This window comes from Struthio camelus, chromosome 16, assembly GCF_040807025.1.
Source record: "Struthio camelus isolate bStrCam1 chromosome 16, bStrCam1.hap1, whole genome shotgun sequence".
Lineage (NCBI taxonomy): Eukaryota > Metazoa > Chordata > Aves > Struthioniformes > Struthionidae > Struthio > Struthio camelus.
The window spans coordinates 16,772,129-16,786,386 of NC_090957.1; the positions used below are offsets into that span (position 1 = coordinate 16,772,129).

The window sequence follows — 14,258 nt, forward strand, 5'->3', positions numbered from 1 at the left end:
ACAGACGTGTCTGAACTCCTGGAAACACGTCTGCCCCATTCCACTGCATGCTCAGTGTGCCAGAGGTCCACGCACTGCCAGATGCCTGGGGTTATTTGTTTTAACTGTTACCTTAATGTTACATAATTTACAATGAAACAATTAATACCACAGTGAATCTTGAGAGATGGTTAGAAGAGTTAGAACGGGTTTCTTCTTAAATGCTTATATTGTTGTCACGTTTGATATGTTTGAACTATCTGCTAAACAACCACGGCATCCTACATATACAGTACTCTTAAATGACAAGTTACATAAATAGAGAAGCGTTTTAAGCAATGCTTAAAGTTATAGGAATGCAAAACACCAGTTTCAGACCAGCAGAGAAGCTTTTAACTCTCAGGCTGGCCTCCTGAGTTTTTTTGCCTGCTGTCAAGGCCTTACTGCTACAGCAAGAGCATTAAAAGAGTGATTCTGCTCCCCCTGGTTAATGAACTGTTCATCAAGGCAGCTCGCTGCACTAACAAAGACTGATGAATACGGTTTCTGCACTGCTGGCCTCTCTGCAAGGAAAGAGCATTTCCTGGGTCTTAACATAAAGCCAAGGAAGCGCTAACGAATGCCGTTTTAATTGACTAGTTATGGCCACATTCTTCAACCTTTTACTGTAAACATAAGATAAATTTTTAAATCTGAACAAGACACTTGATCTTCATAACCAAGTTAGGATTTAGCGTGTTGGCACGAACACCACGGCCACTTTCTCCCTATCTTTCATAGCTTCATTAGCATGCAGATCTCCAGTCCTTAGCATGTGCTGCCAATGAAGTTGCTGCCAATAGGACCTGCTACTCTTCAGCATCAGCTTTATCTTCAGTTACAACACACCTGCTTTGAGCTATGTAAGAATCAGTTATCCTATTCTGTAAAAATCTGTTGAACCTTCATTTCAAAAAGTTTCCATTTTATCACCACAGGCAAAAGTGGTCGCCTGGTGCTGATTTTACCTGGAGTGTTTGATGTGACCTGCACTCATCTGCTCAGCAGAGCAAACACATTTCTGAATTCAAGACAAAAACAACTCTGAAAAGCTGAGCCTGACTTTCAAAATTAGTACCTATGCAAACATCTGAAAGACCAATTCATACAAGGCCTCTGAAAATTAAAGGAGACGTTCACAGCTACGTATTCAAAAACCAATTCACTGACCCTAAGTTGCCTGCCAATGATATTAGTCCCATGGCTTTTTCCAAAAAATTAACTAGTGTCTCTTGAAATTTATACCAGATTTATGTTGTCAGGACTTGTAAACTTTTGGACTAGCTCTCATGGTCTGAACATTATGCAGAGTCTTATTTAAATAAAACTTAAATAGCTATGATGAAATAAAACATCTTCAAGAATTACCTGTATATAGGAGTTTTTAATCACGCAAACAATAGCATCAAGTCACTTAGTTCTTCAATTTCACACTCTTGAGCTCTCGTACATCAGATGCCTGTTGTTAGTCTAAATCCCATAATTATTCTTCACTTTGCTGACCTCAATAAATAAGTACACAGCGCTCACAGGAATGGCACCTTCTTCAGTATGAACCGGGCCACAGCTCTCAAGGAAACCAGTTATAAGCAAGCCTGACGTTATTTACACAGGGCATTCCTGGTGGCTATCTTGCATCAAAAGCACGTTGACATAGCTGAAAGCATGCTCTGGACCCACTGGCCTACAGACAACTATCAGGCTGGGATAATGGAGGCACGAAAACAAACCGGTGTCTGGCAGAGCTTTCTTGAACAACTTGTCTTTGATCTCAATTGTTTTCAAGAACGACACTTACATTTCCCCCCCCCCCAAAACAGCAGCAAACAGTAACCCCATGGGGGGGGAGGGGAAAAAAAATCTAGGCAAGAATATTTTTCCTCAGGCTTTCTCCTTCCCAGAGATCTAATTATCTTACCAAGATTTAATGACAGGCTTATAATTAAGGATGCTGGTTAAGTTTGCCAGCTAGATAAAGGAAAAAGTCTTTCAGCTCTTCTATAGGTCTCCTATTTATCCTAATGATGGATACAGCTACAGCTGTTCTACCAACTTCATAAAAAACAAGGCGCTCTGGCTTCCCACAGCAGGGCCTCAATGGCAGTCCTAACTAAAACAAACAAGGAAACCAACCACACTGTCAGTGCATTACAAGCGCCCCATTGAGAAACAGAGAAAGTTGCATCATTAACAAATTCAGTTCTTTGAAACAGTTTTACTGTGCCCAAGTTACCCACTTCTGTTCATAGCTGTTCCAAAACCCTGCAGAAGAAGGACACCTGGAACAGAGTGCTTGGAGCCTGTACATCATACACAAACTCCCCCCCCACAAAACCACAGCTGCCGCCTGTTTAAGCTCTTCCCTGTTGCAACTCTCCTGCCTTCCTATTGCAAGCCCTGGGCCAAAGAAGAATTTGCTATTTTCTGAGAAAACAGAAATAAGACTCCATTATTTTTAGATGATTATCAGGAATACTGTCAGCTCTCCCCTCTATTCCAGCAGTCAGGATGCAAAAACTATTCAGAGAAGTTCTGTAACAGTAGATAGTCAACTCTTCAAACTCCACCTGTTTGTTAAAGTCAGAACACTCAGGGGCGCAAGGAACAATCTTCCTGATTAATCCATAGATTCCTCAAGCACCAAAACAGACACCACCAAACTTCAGATAAGGAGGCACAGCATCTGTTCCTCACAGACCTCTAAGCACAATCTGATCACATTAAAGGCAACAGAGTTTCAAGAACTTTTTGGTCTTGATTAGGCTCACATATTTTCTAAGTTACACTTGCTTAAAGCTAGTAGTACAATTCACATCAGCTACGGAGTATCAGCCACTGTACTTTCATCTTTGGTACAACTCCCTCCCCTGAGGGAACTAGGGAAAAAAAGCTTGATAGCAGCCAGCGTAAGATTATTTACATTGGAATTAAAGTCTTGGACATGTATATTAAAAGTATTAAATGTTAACATCCAGAAAGGAGAGCTGGACCTCACTGGATAGCTCAGTACACAATCATTTTGACTGCCACTATGAAAGGAAGGGAACATAAAAGACCAAATATCATACCGTTTCATAGGTCACCGATTATCCTATCATCTGGAAAACTGCATCTGCTTAGCACGCATCTTTCAAACAGCATGGCCAGAGTTAGAAATAAGGGTTCAATAACAGACAGAAAACAGAGGTGGAATTAAAACACCATTATATGACCAGATAGCGTGAAAAAGAGAGGCCTACAAGGAAAGATAAAAGCAAACTAGCACAATCTATCCACATGCCAGTACAGAAGCAAAGGACTCAAACTAAGAGTTTAAGAAGTAGCGTTGTCAGGTGCGTTATTTCCCAACATCTCATTCGCTGTGTGGTTCCTTCTATCTTCCAAAACAGCCGGTGTTCAACACTGTCAGAGGAAAATATCACGCTGACCAGTGGTTCAAGTCTCTGACAGCAGTACTACACTCATAAGAACTAGGTATTACTTCATAAGGCAAGGCCCTGGCATACAGTGAACTGGAGCATTTTGTACATTGTGAAACCAATAAAGTTACTTTTTTGCATCCTTACTTAATCCATTCCTGCCATTCGAGTTCTGGGAAGAGAAATCTACGTACATCCTCATGGAAGCATGCGTTAGCTATCTCACGTCACTCCCCTTCCTGTTTCTCACCAGCAGCTGTGACTTCCAGCCTCTTCCCTGTGTGCTTGTGCACAGGCAATCCTTAGACTCCCAAGGAATCAGAGACGTTCTCACCAATGCGAAGCAGAACTTTGTCCAAGACTTGACAAGCAGGAGCATTCAATAAACTGGATAAGCTGTATGTAAACATGCGATGACCTGATATAATTAGTCACTTCTATTTATAGAAAGAACCCGGCCTACAGAGACCATTCCCTAGACAACCCATTAGGTATTACCCTCGTTAACAGCTGACAAAAAATTAAAGTGTTCTCTAGGATATTAGATTTCCATTAAAAAAAGATACACACACACATACACAAATATTTTTCTCATATACATATATATACATACATAGACACACGCTTTGTATTTATAAGCGGAAATCAAAGTCAATATGAAGAATTGTTGACTTTGGAGAATTTGGGCCAGGCCCTGAAATTCAGATCTGACTAAGTGTACCTGGACATTTTGCACATCCTGACTCCATCACTTCTTTACTATGCAGATGATAGTAACAATATTCTGAATTCAGTGTCCAGATTCATTACTAAGTATTCAGATCTTCATAGTACCATCTTCTTAACAGATTATAAGTCATCTTCTCAAGGCAGGATGACATGTAGAGTGGCAAAAGGGGAAGAAAAGAGGCCTGAGGACCAACACAGCTCTAGTGAGAGTCAGAGTTCATCCAATCTTGACTCTAAAGAACAGCACAAAAAAGACTGGTGTAAACAAAACAAAAACCCCCACCCACAGGGAGGACAACTTTGAGAGGCTTCTGAAAGATGAACATTCAGCCCTAGCCATACTGAATGTGTTCAAAAGAAAAAGAGCTGAAAGGACAGAAGCAATAAGGTGGCAGGAAGAGACCAAAAAAAAAAAAAGATAGTAGCACATAAGAGGAGGCTGAAACAGACCCAGAAAGAAAAATTACGAACTCGACTTCACATGGACACAAGTGAAGTATAATACTGACATTCACACGTGGACTAGGCTTTCCCAAGAACGTTGGGGAGAAGAGGGAAAGAGCAGTAACAAAAATATCCACAGAAAAACCTTAAAGCAGGATATAAATTCTTTTCTGCTTTTTCCATATCACCTTCATATCCTGCTCCTGTTGCTATTCTAGACTAAGATCATTGGAAAGTTCACATGATGTCTTGCCCAAAGTTGAGACTGTACAGGCAGGTGTTTCACACCAATCACTATTGCTTGCCAGAAATTCAGCATGGGGTTTTCAGCCTGCTAAATTGCATCCTCAGGCCACTGCTTTCTGCAAGGTTCAAAGTCAGTAATCTCCAGCTCCATCTAGTTTATTTCAAGTGTCTCGTGCAGAGCAGACATCAGCAGAAATAGGTTACAGTCAGGTTCAGGCGCTAGATTTCCCCCAGCTGGCTGAGACGCTCTTTGCCTTTTGTGCTCAAGATCAGATAGACCAACTGGAAGAATGATTTATAGAATTTTCTTCTTCATTTCTGGCTATAGGAAGCATTTACTCAACACCCTAAAAGGGTATGTAATTACATTACTAGTGATACCTGTTAACTCCCGTATTAAAAAGGAGGTACAACACTATTTTTATTCAGCTTAGAGAGTTCCTGCGTACTGTGGCATTCTTGAGAGGAAGCTGGGCAGACATTTAGTGAGCTGTTGAGTTGGAGGCAGTGTAGCTCTGCTACTATAAGAAGAAAAAGCCGCCTCTGACAATCCGACTGTGTCACAAAGTCACAAGTTTAGCCAGTAACTTGACGTGGCAAGATACTTTTGCTTACACTCGCTTCTTTTGAATCCAGTATTGCCTATCCCTAGAACAAAGCCATATTATATTCTGAGATATATTAGCATTTTCACAAGTCCAAGCTCACTTCCTGACTGGTTGGGGGGCGGGGGGGAAGAGTACATCATTCTCACATGCAATTTCTATTGCAAAAGGCAGCGTTGCCTACATAGTCACACTTTGTAACACTTGTTTTCAGGATGATGCACCTTTTTCCTACTCTGGAAGTTACTGCTTGCTTTCTTCACAGCAGAATCCTCCTACTTGTTACTGACTTTAGGATTAATAAGAGAGATTCCAGGAACACAGGGAAAACTCAAGAACCTGACACATACCAGTGAGTCAGTCTAGAAATAGAAACAGTTTAACATCCACTTGTGTGGACCAACAGAAGACTGAATACTAGTGCCATCACTGTGTAGAACTACTGTTTCAATCTGTGCTACAACTGAATGCCTGAATTGATGAAGCTCTTCCTACACGTGGAGGCATGCTATACAGGTGTTCTTTACATTGTTGCAGCAACACGCACAAAGCAAAAGTGGTAAAGGACAGTTTCATGGGGCGAAACGCTGATTAGGTCCTGATTGCTACTGGAAAGATACAATTCTGCACTCAACGATCTGAAGAGTAGGACACCACAGGGGCACTCCCTATCCAAGAAGTCCTTCCTATCAGCCAAAAGTAGAAGCACAGCACTATTTTAGACATGCTTGTAATTCTAGCTTTCCGTTTATTATCCCCACCTGAAGAAGCAACTTTGCGAAACAGAGAGCGCATTACACCTTTACTGTATACCAAATTCAGCTGCCCTTCTCCCTCTCCCAGCTGTAAGATCTGCAGGCAGCTGTATAATCTTAACTGCATTGAGCTTGTACGTGATAAAAAGACACAAGGCAAGCTGAATTAAGGTGAATATATTTACAATATAGGGCTAAGATCTCCATAGCAAACCATCATTAGCAGATTAGCATTATGAATCTAATCCAATTAAGAATTTCCTTTGAAAATGCCTAGAGGAGCTAGAAATCCTTCGGGAAGACCTTTCCACATTTTGAAATGCTCCCGTGAGTCATGCCTGCAGCTCTAACATATCAGGAAAGACCAGCTCCGGAGTAGCTAACATGCACTAACGCAGTCATGACTTCTACCTTGAAGCAAGTTGCTGCATCCTGCTGAAATTCTTTAGGAGATAGCTCGAAAACTGACTCCACGGCCGCACAGAAAAGACCCTTCAGCCCAGGTAACAAAAATCATCGCTTTCCCCAGGAAAAGGGACAAAACAGCTGAGAGCTTTCATTAGAAACAGTCTCGTACTTTGCGATTTTTCATCAGCTTCATATCATCACGGATGTTTGACATGTTAGTCTATCTAACAGTGACCAGCGAAGACGACCAAGCGTAACTTAACTAGTTACACAGCCCCCTTGTTGTTTTTGACAGAATCCTAATGGCTTCCAAGCCTCATCGCTTTATGCTGATTTTGAGAACAGCCGCAATCTATGACTTGATCTGAATGCCCAGCTCAGACATACTCTTGCCTATACTGCAAAATCTATCCACGCTCAATTTAACATGAGCGCGTGCACACACACAGGTGAGAATCGTAATCCGCAAGTCTCAAAATGAGATTAGTTTGTGAAGTTTTTATTGTCCATAGAGTTTTCCGGTGCCCTTAGTTTAAGTTCAGGGATTTAGGCTGACCTTATCTGGTTTTGCATTGAGATTTAGGGCAAAATAGGGAGAGCAAAAGATTTCATTGGTACAACTTTGCTTAACAGAACTGCCAAGACTGATCATGTTACCACATCTGCAGGCACATGCGCAGTGGCCCTCTGCACTAAGAAACCAGGCCAAAGCAATTGCTTCTTTCGTGTTTAGTACGTAGCCCACACTGGCCTCAACATTACCTCAGTAACAGAAGCAAACATGCACAGAAATAAATGCTCAGTTGTTTGCCTGCTCTATAGTTTGTTAAAACAGTACAAATTAACAATTTACAAATTAAGATAAATGCATTTAAATTAATGCTTAGAATAAAACAAGCTTACTCTCTGAACTTCAAAATGCACTTAAACAGGTGTTAGAGCAGGTTTTTGCCAGCATTTTAATGTAAAAAAAAAAAAAACAACCCAAAAACAAAACCAAAACCCCTTAAAATAAAAGTCTTTGCAAAGCATAACTGCAAGCCTTTCTCAGAAGTGCCAGCGTATGAGTCACACAAACATATGTAAGTCAGCGTATTAAAACTCGACTCCTCTTTAGTTCACTTTTAGGCCTGAAGTTAGCCTCTCACACAGTTTTCTGGGCATCCTGCTACTCCTTGTCATGCAGTTTTCTGGGCATCCCGCTACTCCTTGAAGTGGCAAATACTTCAGTCCATTCAAAGTTTCATCTGAAAGCCTGAGGCAGCCAAAGATGCCCATTAAGGAAGTGATTAGCTAAGACAATAGATGGCTAACCTTTCCCTCCCTTCACGCCCTCACACAGAATGGACGCTTACAAAATTTAAGCTAGAGCAAACGTCAAGATGAGGCAGGGCAAGATAATTTTAGACATGAATAAGGTAGGGAAAGAGTTATTGATGTCCTACCAGTTAAACACAACTTTTTTCCATTCTGCGTGTGAAGCATTTAACTGATGCGACTCAGAAAATACGCAGAACTCCAGCTAGTTGAGCTTCATCTACTCCTCTTTGCAGCTCTGTTACGCCAGTTCTTCGACAACAGTACTTCAGAGAAGACTGCCAAATCAGAGAGGAAAGAGAGCCAAATGCTCCAAATATAAACACGAAGAGGCAAGCGTTGCAAAAAGTTTGATGAAACTAGCAGACCCCAGTAAGGATGCAATGGATTTATCCCAAGACAGCCACAGGATGATCCAACAGTGAAGGGAAATCTTTTTGCTGGGCAGTGTCACAACATTGTCTGTTTACCGTAACAGGCAGCTGATTAGTTTTAGACAACTCTGTCACTTTGCAAGGCTAGCAGTGCTTCAAAGCCAGCAGCATGCAATTTATAACAGGGACTTGAACAGCAGCATTCAGTGAGGTTAGGGATTTTGAAGAGGGCTCCTCCAACCAGAAACTCAGGCAGGGGGACTTCAAAACAAAACAAAACTGTTCTACATTAGTTCTCCCTCCTGTTGTTGCTCCCCTCCTCCACCTTGTTAACTAAACTTTTCCTCTCACAGGGATCTTTCTAATCCTTCCGTGAAGCTGTAACGCATTTGCAACAGCAGTCACTTTGCAAGCTGACTTCTACATGAATCAAGTTTACCACATGGGGAAATCTAATAGTCACATATCTAGAAGGAGGATATAAATGGGGAAGAATATCAGGAGTGCCAGATAAGAAATTTTTTTTTCCAGTCATGTAAAGAAGTGTAGTCCATTCTGGGGGGGGGGGGGGGGGGGGAAGGGAGGGGCAGTTAAGACAGAATAATAGAATGAAAATGTTCACTGTACCATTTCCCAAGCAGCAGGTTATAGGCAGACAGCACAACCAAAACCAGACTTAAGAACTAAAAATGGTAAGTTCTGTTTTCAAAGAAATAATAAAGGGAGAAAAAAAGCTCTCTGGAAATTCAAACCTGAAGACAGTCACCTGACTGTGATATTAACGCAAGTATGGTGAAACTAAATATCTGGAGGGGGATTTACATTTTCCTATATCCCTCCCACCAAGCCAGTTTATCTGGAACCAGGCTGATAATCCTAACAGTACCTGTACTCTTTCCAATGCCAGTAGGAGTTTTACATTGAACTAGTGATTCTGAAACGGTGTTCTGAAAAGAGCTGAAACCACAACAGATGAATTGGGAGCTCACTTCTAACTATATTAATTCAGGGGAGCAGTCACTCCCACAGTATATCAACAAAACTTGTTATTTGCCATCAGAGAAGTATAACACTATCAGACCTGGACAACTTTGGTGGCTGGGCACGTACTATTTTCTGCAGAAGCCTATAGGTTTAGGTGCTAAAGCCTTTACTCTAATCTCTTGTGAACGTGCAGCCACTGCTAACTAGAACAACAATTGCAAAGTAGGCCTGGATCACATCTAATGACTTGCTTACCGGAACAGGCTGTACAGGCACAGACAATAGTCTCTAAACTGCCCATCAAAGCTCAGAAAGTGCTCTCCCATCCCCAAACAGAAGGAATATGGAAACAGATGACCCACACTACTCCTTGCCCACCAAATTCTTTTTGAAGTTAAGGCAGAGACAACTGAAATTTGGCATCCACATACTCATCTAATGAAGCTAACTTGCTCTCTGCACGTTTATACAACCTGAGGGAGAAGAGGCTTCCCTACACAGGAAGGGACATAACTAGTTTATGGGCCACTGATTGGCTTAATTCCTAGTTTTGTCTTCAGCCTACTATATGGCTTGGGTTGGTCACGCTCCTTGTCATTCATTTTCTTTTATAATATGACCTCTCCTATACAGCTCTGATCTACTGTTTACGTATACCGATGTATATGTAAACCAATTAGAGCTGCGTAGGCTAATTTAGAGCTCTTCTAATAAATGCAAGCCAGTACTAAAACTTACAACAAGTATCTAAAGAACAGTATAGCTGTTAACAATCCAGCTGGTAAGGCCAGAGCAATATATTGAAGCTTACTTACAACAAACATTGTGTTTCAGTTGCTGTTCTTCAAATGAAAAAGGCAGAAAGGAGATTGTAAGTGCTGCCTTTATGCCTAACTTTACATCCAGAATGGAAGTTTACTTTAAGCAAGATGTAGGAGGTGAAAGGAAGAAAACACGAAAACAAAACCCAAGCATCATCCGTTTGAAACAACCTGGTTCATCTGAAGGCCTTGGCTGAGTGGCAGACAGAGGTCCTCGAGCAAGAAAGCAGAATATGGGCCAAGCTTGAGGTCTTCTGGAGAAGCAGCCTATCCAACAGCATGCAGCAAGCTTGCTGCGCATTCCAGGCTATGCTGCTTCACACACTGGAGCTTGGGTTACTGCTGACCATCCAAATGCTCATCCAAGAGATATTCCAAGAAAGGTAACAAAGTGAGAAAGAATAAGCAGAACTGTGCCCCCTCTTCCTATTCTGAAAGGTGACTAATTAGCCAAAGATATATACATATATTTTAATACAACTGACTCGACCAGAGCATAGCCAAAGCTTTACAAACGTCTGATTTTCACGACCATTTCCTACTTACTAACACAAGAAACTTGTCAAATTAAGTCATGAAATTTAGCCAGATTTAAGCACGCGCAAAGTGGACTCATTTGCAGCTAGGATTAACGAGGATACAGAGTCAACTAGCAAACGCTATACCATTAGTCACAGCGCTTCCATCTCAAAATCTAAACATGAAGTTTTAGCAATCACTCTAGCCTCAATTAGAGAAGGCTCAGAATGTGTTTCCATTTGACTTTGACAGCATCTGAAAGCAAACACCAAGTTTTAAGCAACTATGTCCTGTACAAGAACAAAACCTTAATTAAGGCCTATCGAAAAAGTCAGACAAAAAATATTAGTGATCTTTCAGCAAACGTTAGAGAACATATACTACCACCAGTAGCACTTCCTCAGGGTAAGAGGGATGATGTCATGGCTGCACAGTAGAGCACTGTTGGGTAAGTCTAGCTATACACTGCTAACGGGACACTCCCTGCAGAACTGTGACTGCACATTCAGTTTTCCTGGTATCAGTAATCAGTTTAATAAGTGTTCAGAGACCTGCAATTAGCATATAAGCAGAGTATAAACACCAAGCAAAAGAAAATAAAAAAAATAAAGAGAGGAGACAGCTGTAACAGGGTAGCAAACAAAGCTCCAAAGCATGGAAGAGAGAGAGGAATGCGGTTAAAAAATCTCCCCTAAGGAAGAATACTCTGCACTCCCGAGCTCCAGCTGTTTGACTTGCCCCACTCCCTCCTCCACTCCATTATCCGCTCTGGCTGTGCTAATTTAACACAAACCGCCAGCCTGTGTCAACTGTTGAACAAGAGATACGGGTAAGGCGGCCTTTGATGCATCTGGGCTCCCGATGCAGAAAAGAGAAAACTTCAGGGTGGAAAGTTCAGGTGCTTTTGCCAGGTTGCTTTGTGCTATTAGCTTGAGAAGCTCGGAGGCAAGGCACCGAGAGTCCTCCCCGCTGCAGCCTCTACCATCCTCCCCACTGCAGCCTCTACCGACTGCTTTGCAACCGCCTCTACTGGCACCTCCAACACAGCCCCGAGATTTGCATGCAAAAAGATCTGCCTTTATCAACAAAGCCACACAGCTCCAAGCAAGAAGACCCAACTACTCTGAATTCACAGGAGTCACTCCCGTGGATGAGACAAGCAGGTCTGAAGCGTCAGGAGGAAGGAAAAAAGGAGGGAAAGGAATAAACCAGGCCGATTCTAAAGTCTGGAGCCCTGGATTTACACAGGGAAGGTATTTTCACATTTCAGATCCTCTGGGAGCACTGCGAGGGTTTGGAAGTCGTATTTGCAGCCAAAATGGCGCTGAGAATAAAAATATAATTTAAAGGAAGGTCGCCATATTGTAAACAGTGAGGCAGGGAGACACAGAGACAAGCAACCTCCATTATTCCCAGCAGCTGCAGCAGCACGGAAGTGCTGGGAACGTCAGGCCTGGCGCAGAGACGCGACCGCAGCTTCCCCCTAGCCGCGACCCTCCAGAGGCCCCCCAAGCAATGCACCCTTTGAGAGGGGTGAGGAGGGGAAGTTAACTGCTTGCGGGGTGGAAGGCCTGGTGCGGGCAGTATCAAAGCAGCCAGGCCGCGCAGCTAGCAGCCTCACTTCTCCTCTAGGCCTCTCAGCCACTGCTCAGCACAAAAAGAAAGGAGGATCACAGCCCCCAGCAATGCCTGGGGTCGCAGTCCCCAGCCCCTAGAGAAGGCAGCGCAGTGACTTTTCACCTCAGCTGTTCCAGATTAATCACTTCTCACGGGGACTGAGCCGATTGGGGTTTGCACCTCCTTTTTGTTCCTGCCTGGTGCGCCGGGCCCCGTTTTCCCCCTCCCCGTGCAAGGCATGGATCTAACGGGAAGCAGGAGCTGCCGGCGGTGGTGGTGCAGCCCTGGCTAGAGGGAACGCGCTGCCTGGGCTGGGACACCCAGATCCGGAGGGAGATAAGTGCCGAGCCTTACCAGCACTGGAGGTGGAAAGCAGCGGGGCAGTGATCGCAGCACAGCAGATCCCCTCCTTCCTTGCAGCTATCGCAGCTATCATGGTTAGTGGCCCTGCCACTTCGCCTGGGCTCCTTCTCGGGCCTCCTGCTCTTCTTTTCCCCATCTTCGCTCTTGGGGGGAGCCAGGAGGGCTTGGATTTGCTGCACATGCACACACACAGAGACAGAGAGGGCTCTGAGGGGCTGGGCCGGACCCTGACCCCGGGTGCCCTTCTCCGAGCCGGCCGCCGGGACGAGAGGGCCTTGGGCCCGCCGGGGAAGGTGCGTGTGGCGGTGGGGGACAAGGCCCCGGCCGGGCCCGCCCGCCGCCGGCCCCGCGTCCAGCAAGGCCTCTGCCGGCGATTGGGCGAGCCGCCTCCTTCCCTCCGCGCTTCCTTGTATGGCCACGGGGCTCCGGGCCCCTCTGGGGGGACGGCAGGGGGTTGGGGGGGGGGGTCCCTCGCCATTTTGCAACCCCACGTCGTCCCTAGCCGGGCCTGCCCGCCCCCCTCCCGCCCGCCGGCCCCGCGGCCGGGCCTCACCTCCATGAGCCCCCCGGAGGTGTCCAGGTCGTAGACGATCGTCTTGGTCTCCATCTTCTCCCACATTCATCCAGCCCGGGAGCGGCCCCGAGAGCCCCCCCACCCCGCCCCGCACCGGGCAGAGGGGAGCGAGACGGGGGCGGGCGGCCCCTCAGCGGCGGCGGCGGCTCCCCGGGGTGGGGGGGGCGGCGCGGGCGCGGCGGCGGCGCGGGGCCTAGCCCACGGGCCGCTGCGGCTTGCCCGTCCTCCTCCTCCTGCCGGGCCCGGGGGCGGCTGCGGGGGGCCCCGCGCCCGCTGCCATGCCGCGCAAGGCCGGGGGAGAAGGAGGGGGAAGGGGTGGGGGGGGGGGAGGACGGCCCGGCGCGGCCCCGCTCCCGCCGCCGCCTCGCGCACACGCCACACACGCACGCACACACTCGCGCGCGCGCGCACACGCACCGCACACACACACACACACGCACACACACAGAGGCGGCGCCGCCGCCGACGCTCAGGGCCGCGCACTCCGCGCAGGCGCACGCCGCGCCGCGCCCCGCCGCTCTCCTCCTCCTCCTCCTCCCCCCTCCCCGCGCCCGCCCGCCTCGCGCAGGCGCGGCCCGCGCCCCGCTGCCGCCGCCGCCGCCTCCCGCTCTCGGCCTGGCGCGGCGGGGGAGGGGGAGGAGGAGGAGGAAGAGGAGGAGGAGGAGGAGGACGACGACGACGACGACGACGCAGGCGCCGCCACTGCGCAGGCGCGGGGGGGCCGCGCCTCCTCCCGTGCCCTTCCTTTCCCCGCCCCTCCTCCTTTCGCGCCCCGCGTCCCTCCTGCGCAGGCGCGCGGGGCGCCGGCGCGGCGCAGGCGCGCGGGAGGGGGCGCAGGCGCGCGGCGGAGGCGGGGCGGGGCGGCGCGGCCGTGAGGAGGGAGGGTGGTGCGCGCAGGCGCGTGGCTGTCGTCACGTTCCGGGCGCGGCGGCGGCGGCGGCGGCGGCGGCGGTGGGGGGCAGCGAGGCCGTGGGGGGGAGCGAGGCCATGGGTGACGTAACGGGGCGGGGTCCGCAGCGGGCCGGCAGGGGGCGCGCGGCGCGCGGCGTGCCGGCGGGAGGGGCG

At 46.9% G+C, this 14,258-nt stretch overlaps 1 protein-coding gene across 3 annotated transcripts in view; it reads right to left on the minus strand.

Moving 5' to 3' along the window:
* Positions 1 to 13,356, minus strand: part of PHF12 (PHD finger protein 12) — a 33,540-nt gene extending 20,184 nt beyond the window's left edge. For 2 of the 3 annotated variants that reach the window (XM_068909419.1, XM_068909418.1), the window contains exons 1-2: positions 13,173 to 13,356; positions 12,611 to 12,792 (exon numbers count right to left, since the gene is read on the minus strand). In XM_068909419.1, the coding sequence (XP_068765520.1) occupies positions 12,611 to 12,792; positions 13,173 to 13,238 (248 nt within the window). In that variant the 5' untranslated portion in view covers positions 13,239 to 13,356. The remainder of the gene's footprint in view (positions 1 to 12,610; positions 12,793 to 13,172) is intronic. The other variant, XM_068909415.1, reaches the window with a different exon arrangement.
* Positions 13,357 to 14,258: the final 902 nt, after the last annotated feature.